Raw genomic sequence first — 6,875 nt, forward strand, 5'->3', positions numbered from 1 at the left:
GCCATCTTCGAACAAGAATCACAAATCCTTTAAAGAGCTAAGGAGAGCCACGCTCTACTCGCAGTGCATTAGATTCCTTTCCAAAAAAGAATTGAAATTGATTTCTTCCAACGTCTATCACCCTGAGTCTCTTTGGTCTCCCCCATATGGTAGTCATGGCACCCTCCATTGTACCAATGGAAAAGAATCTATAGGCAAATATCCTTCCATAGAAACTTTTGGTGCACTCATTAATCCCATCTGAAATGTCTTTTTTATCTAGAATGATCATCTTTTCCTCCTCATCACTACTCCTTTCGAACCTATGATGTTGATCCTTAGGTAGCTCTTCCATCTTGTTACTCTCACTAGTCAAATCGTAGTTTAAAGTCTGATCTGAATTATGATTTTGTTGACGTGAATATTCTAATGGGTGCTATGCAGAAATCCTAGCAGAGTGTTATGTAAAACTATAATAAACTTTTGTTATAATAATATTTATGACATAAGAAATTTGTTAAGAATATGTCGTCGTTACAAACAAGATAATTTAAGAATAAAAATAAAAAATATATCATTTTAAAAAAATATATTAATTAATAAATAAATAATATCCTTTTTTATCTCTATTTATTTTTCATGACCAAAAATACTAATAATTTCACTTATATTTAAACATTAATCTTTACTTTGATAATTAATTGGTCTAGAAATTATATTATCATTGTTTATTAACTTTTTATTAAGTCAATTTATTTATCTATTTAGTGTTGATACTAATTTAAATTTAATAAGATAAAATAAAATGAAGACAAAGATTATATAATAATTTATAATTGACAGTGAAGATAAAAACAACATAACAATGGGACAATTATATTTATTATATATAATTATACATTTTTTTACATTCTATGGGGGCAAGTGCCCCTTTACTTCTTAACTTGGATCTGTCCCTAGCGATACTAGCGGTAGGAATGTGTGAGTGTTGATAAACGGGCCAAAATTTGTCAGGCCGGCTCACTAACTCGCCAAAAAAGATGGGTCGGGCTAGAAACTTGAGACTGCTATAATAAAAAAGACTGTCTAACCCGCATCGTCTAATCCACGGATTTTGACAGATTTTTGCAGAGTGGGAACGGACTTGTCCAGTGAATTTTTGGCTTTAAGATGAAAACTGAATTTGGAACGTTACTTTTGTGCTTGTATTTGGAATATTTGTTTGTTGATGAATGCTACGATGCTTATGACATTGTGCCTAACTTACTAAAATAGGCAAATAGATAATATTTAATAAATTTTAAATATTTTATTTTTATTTTATACATTTTATTTTTTTACTTATAAAGGTAAGTTAGGCAATTTAGGCACCATAATAAAAGGCACCATAGAACTCACCTTGTTTATTTTAGGGATAAGTACGATTTTGGTCCCTAACGTAGAGGTCGAAAACTTATTTCGTCCTCGACCTTTTTTTCACTACAAAATGGTCCCTAAAGTTTCAGGTTATTTTAAAATGGTCCTTCGAACAAAAATACCCCTCCCTCCCTCCCCTCTTCTTTCTCAACCAGAAACAGAAGTAGAAGCCCAAACCTCCCTCCCCTCTCCTTTCTCAACCAGAAACAGAAGCAGAAGCAGAAGCGCAAATGCAGGCAGAAGCAGAAGCAACCAAAGCATCAACAACAACAATGAAATAAAAGGAATAAACAGAAACAACCAGAAGTATCATCAACAACAACAACAACAATGGAATGCTTGGAATCTAAAAAATTAAAGAAAAAGGAATAAAAAATTGAAATAGAGGGAAAGGGTTGCGGTGGTGGTGGAGAGGAGGGGCTGCAGCGGTGAACGGTAATGGGTTGGCGGAGTACAAATCGCCACGAGGAGGGCGCTGTGGTGGTCGCGCTGTGGAGGGCTTCATTCCTCTCTTGTCGGCGGCGCTGCGGAGGGTTGTGGCGTGGAGGAGTAGCGGTGTGGAGCGACTGCGGCGGTGTGAAGCTGCTGCGGCGGCGACCTTCCCCCTTCCCCCTTTCTCCTTCCCCCTCTTCTTGAAACAACACCCACTCCCGCTTCTCTTTCTCCCCCCTTCCGCTTCTCTTTCTCCCCCCTCCCCCCATCTCGGTGGCGCTGTGTTTTTGTTGAGGAAGAAATGAGCGGCGTGGAGGAGCAGTAGCGTGAAGCGGCTGCGGCGGTGTGGAACTGCTGCGGTGGCGACCTTCCCCCTCCCCTTTTTCCCTTCCCCCTCTTCCCGAAACAACACCCCTTCCCGCTTCTCTTTCTCCCCCTTCCCATTTTATTTTATTTTATAATTTTTTTAGTTAAGGATAATTTGGTAATAAAAATAAAAAATTTGGTAAAAAGACGATTTTAAAACAAACTGAAACCTTAGAGACTATTTTATAGCGAAAAAAAGGTCGGGGACGAAATAAATTTTTGACCTCTACATTAGGGACCAAAATTGTACTTATCCCTTTATTTTACTTTAAGTTATAGCTTGGACTATGTTTGATTATTTAGAGACTTGGACAATATTTAATTATATATTTTGAAAATATTTATTTTGTTTTGGACAATGTTAATTTTATTATTTTGTTTTGAAAAATTTAGTTCATTATTATGTTTATTAGATATTTATTATTATAAATACTTTAGTATTTGTGAATTTAGATATTATAAGTTTATTAACATTTTGTAAAATTACATATTTTTTAATATTTAATGGTTTAATAATTTTTCAAAAAAATGGGAGGAATTAGTTCACCAACCTACCAATCCGTTGTTAGTTAGGGTAAAGTAGAAATTTATTACTGCCTAAAAAGGCACATGCAGGGAGAGGGCTAGCCCGCCAAATAGCAAACTTTTGGCGGAGTGGGGTAGACTCTTTAGCGAGACGGGGGGCGGGCATGCCCGTCTGCCACCCATAATTGTTAATGTTATTGTTTGTTGAGGAGGTTGATGCAAGAGAGGAGGTGATAATGATGATAGTAACCTAAGATAAAGATAAAATGATAGAAGATGGGGTTATTGGAGGGATGGGTTTGGGGTCAGCCAATCAGACTAAGGTTTTTAGCAAAATTGCGAGAACCGAACTGATCAGGTGACAGATTTAATAGTTCAATGGTTCAACCGAAATCCAACTGGAGTTGAACCGATTTCATTAAATATATAATATAATTATTAAAAATTCAATACACAATTTCAAATATACAAATTCAATAATTTCTTAATTAATAAAATTTGGAATTTTATAATTTCACATAATTTATTCATATTTTATTATTAAAATTCTATAAAATAAATTTTTTAACTAACTTTTAAATTATAACAAAATAATCGGCAAGAAAATTCATCCTTAACTCACAGAATACGTTGGTATAGAATAAGATGTTGGTTTAAATTAATGATCTGTGTCTAAAATTCATTTCAAGCTAAACAATGTCCATGAAAAGGTAACCCAACACTCAAAGCTGGTTAGAGATCTTTTCTCTACTCTCAAGTATCGACTGGCTACTATCTGAGAGGAACTTCAATAAAAGAAGAAGCGAGGCAGAAAACTAAAAATTGGTCATTGCAATAAAAGTTTAGAATCGCAAACTTACACTTAAAAATTTCAATCCATCAACAACAAAAAAATTCAAAGTTATAGTAAATTTCAACAAAAACCTTTCAATCTATTCAACAATAAAAGTCAGAAAACTTAGAATCATAAACTTACACTTGCACTTAAAAATTTCAATCCATCAACAACAAGAAAAAAATTCAGAGTTACAACAAATTTCAACAAAAACATTTCAATCTATTCAACAACAAAACTCAGAAAACTCAAAATCCAAATCCAAATCCAAAGAATCTAAAAATAGAAAAACTAACCAAAACAATCTAAACTTAACCTCCAAACTAAATTCAAAACCACATGAACAACAATCCAACTCAGAACACAATCCGAATTCAGAAGCCAGAATCTTAGAAATTGAAACTAAAGAAGCAGTGGCTTAATTATTACCAGAGACACGGCGAAGGAGGAACTGCGGTGACAGACAAAGCTCCAAAGAGGATCATTTTGCGACGGTGAGACCCCGAGCAGTGATTTCTCGACGAGGCTCTGGGCAGAGATTCACAGAGGAGAGGATACGCTTAAAGAGGATCGAGAATGACGACGACGATGACGGCACCCTCTGTCACTGCTGATGACGACGATCACAGAGGCGGGCTTCACGACAAGCACAGAGACAGTGAGCACAAGAGTGGCAGGGGCTAGGGGTAACGATGGCTGGTGGGACTTCGCAACGAGCAAAGATGATAAGGAAGAGAAGAGTGAGAGAGGAGGGAGAGTGAAATTAGGATTTTTGGTTGGAATGTGAGAGTAAAAGAGAAGGGAGAGGGGTTAGGTGTTTTGGAGGTGGGGTTTTTACTTCTTCTTTTTTTTCATTAAAATGGTGCTAAAAGGAGAGAATCGGTCTTTTGAAAAATTCGACCGATTCATCCAATTCACTAGTTAACCACCGATTTAGTCGGTTTTTAAATCGATTTTTTATAAAATGGTTTTACGTGTCAACCGAACCGACCATAAAATTAATTTCCGATTAATCAAATCGGGTTTTCAAAACTTTGGTTTTTAGTGAGTTAGAATTAAAATTAGAATTTTAATTAAACATAAAATTTAAAAATTCGATAAGAGAAAATAAATTTAAAATTTATTAAAAATTTAAAAATAAAATAAATCAAATTAAATGTTAAATATAATTTTAAATAATTTTTAAAACTTTAAATATAAAAAACATTTTTTACCCTTTAATTTATTTTAAGGGATTGCAACATTGAAAAAACCCATCAATATATATCTTTCTACGCACAACTAAAAGTGGGTAAAACTATCATTAACACCAAGCTAGGAGGGAGAATTAGCCAGAGAAACAGAATCCTTAACGCGAACATACAAATTCTCTCTCCACTCCACACCCCCACAAAATACAACGTCTCATACAATTTAACTCGCATTAAACTAAATCCTAACTACATCAAAAGCAGAACTTTTAAACGTTTGCAGACCAAAACAAAAACATTGTTTGAACCGAAAGCAAAATTGACTTATCATTTTAAAACTATAAACTTATTTATGGCTGATGCATATTTTACAGTAATGGATGTAGGGATGCAGATCATTCAATTGAGTGCATCTTCTTCTTAAGGTCCAAAAGGAAGTCATAAATTTTATACTGATCAGGAACGGAGTTGGAAACGCTGTCCCTCTGCATGCAGCGCTTGGCCCAAGACACAAGCCGGGGAAATTCCTCAGTGATGCTGAAGTTGGCAGTGGTCTCAAGAGTATAGAACCAGCTGTAGAAGGGAATGAGAGCCACGTCAACCAAACCAAACATGTCTCCCCCAAAATAAGTCTTCTCCGCTAACTCTTTCTCAAGCACCCGAAAGCTCTCCCTCAACCCCTCCTTTGCTTTCTCTTGAACCTCCCCTGTCGTTCCCCACACCAATCTCCCCGTTGAGTAAATCTGAAACATCTCACACAGAATGGGATAATTGTACAACAAAGACTAAAACTAAGAAAAGTACTAAATTGCCAAGGTAGTGTTTGAAAAACAAATGGAGTTAGTGGACATGACTTCAAATAGGTCCAGTTACTGCTTTGAATTTTCTTTATTTGTTTATGTACAAAATTTTGTAAAAATTTATCACGTCAATTTAGTATTCGTCTTATCACGGCAATGTTAATTTATAATTTATCTAGTAAAGTAACAAAATTGTATTTGAAAGATTTTAATGGCAACATAAAAATATAAAAAGTAATAATTTTAGAGAAATAATTAATCGTTAAATAGTTTCATTTTATTAAAAGATAAAATTGATATGACGAATTTAAATGCTTATATCACAATGAATTATTACTTTTGTTAATTTTAAAATTTTTTTTCCGAAATTCTTTTTATCCTTTTTGTCTTTTCAAGACTCTCAAATTATTTTGTAGACGCCTAAATTGTTTACATGCATTTTTAAATTTTTTTTTTTTTTTTGTGTCCAGTTGAATTCATAAATGTAATCTCCATCAAAGTTGAAAAATAAAATCAATACCAGAAAATAACAAAATAAAGTTGTATATGAACCAACCTTTTTGTCTATATAATCAGCCCAAAACCTTGCATTGGCTCGCTGGTAAGGATCAGAGGGCAGCAAAGGAGACTTGTTATTGCTCCAAACCTCATCAATGTACTGAACAATGATGAGTGATTCAGAGATTGGTCTTCCCTTGTGAATCAAAACAGGGATTTGCTTGTTGACAGGGTTCATCTTCAGCAAAAGCGGGCTCTTGTTGCTCAAGTCTTCTTCTCTACCCTCATAGTCGATCCCCTTTTCCGCCAAAGCTATTCTGACCCTCATGCCGAATGGGCTTGGCCAGAAATCTAGTAGAACCACTTCGTCAGCCATTATTGCTCTCAACTTGAAGCTATTTGCAAGGTTCAGTCTGCCGAAGATGCTAGCTAGTTCTCCACTATGGAACAAGTCTTTGTTATTTATAACATAGGTGGCAATTGGAGAGTCAAGGTTGTGTAATTTTCTGGGAGCTTCTCGTTCCTCCTTGTACACACTAGATTACAGATACCGGAAAATAAATGAATGGAAAGAAAATAAATGAAAAATAATATATTTTTTTTGTTTGATTACTAAAAAAAGTAAGAACAAAAATTTTGTGTGAATTTTATTAATTTTTTTTATTACAAGCAAAAAAATAAAAAAAGATGCTATATTTTTTGTATTTTTAATATTACTTTTAGTTATATTATTAGTAATAATTATTAATATAAATTTAATTTTAATATATTATTATAATAAAAATTTATATTTAAATATTATATGTATTAGATTATAATTTTATTTTTTTTTAT

The 6,875-nt window shown here is 34.0% G+C and overlaps 1 protein-coding gene across 1 annotated transcript; it reads right to left on the reverse strand.

Moving 5' to 3' along the window:
• Positions 1–4,796: 4,796 nt before the first annotated feature.
• LOC107478426 (probable glutathione S-transferase parA) lies at positions 4,797–6,582 on the reverse strand. Its single transcript, XM_016098562.3, has 2 exons — positions 6,100–6,582; positions 4,797–5,486 (listed from the first exon to the last, which is right to left on the reverse strand). The coding sequence occupies exons 1-2, from the start codon at positions 6,415–6,417 to the stop codon at positions 5,139–5,141; spliced, it is 666 nt and encodes a 221-aa protein (XP_015954048.1). The 5' UTR covers positions 6,418–6,582; the 3' UTR covers positions 4,797–5,138.
• Positions 6,583–6,875: the final 293 nt, after the last annotated feature.

The sequence above is a fragment of the Arachis duranensis genome, chromosome 3, assembly GCF_000817695.3.
Source record: "Arachis duranensis cultivar V14167 chromosome 3, aradu.V14167.gnm2.J7QH, whole genome shotgun sequence".
Taxonomy (NCBI): Eukaryota; Viridiplantae; Streptophyta; class Magnoliopsida; order Fabales; family Fabaceae; genus Arachis; species Arachis duranensis.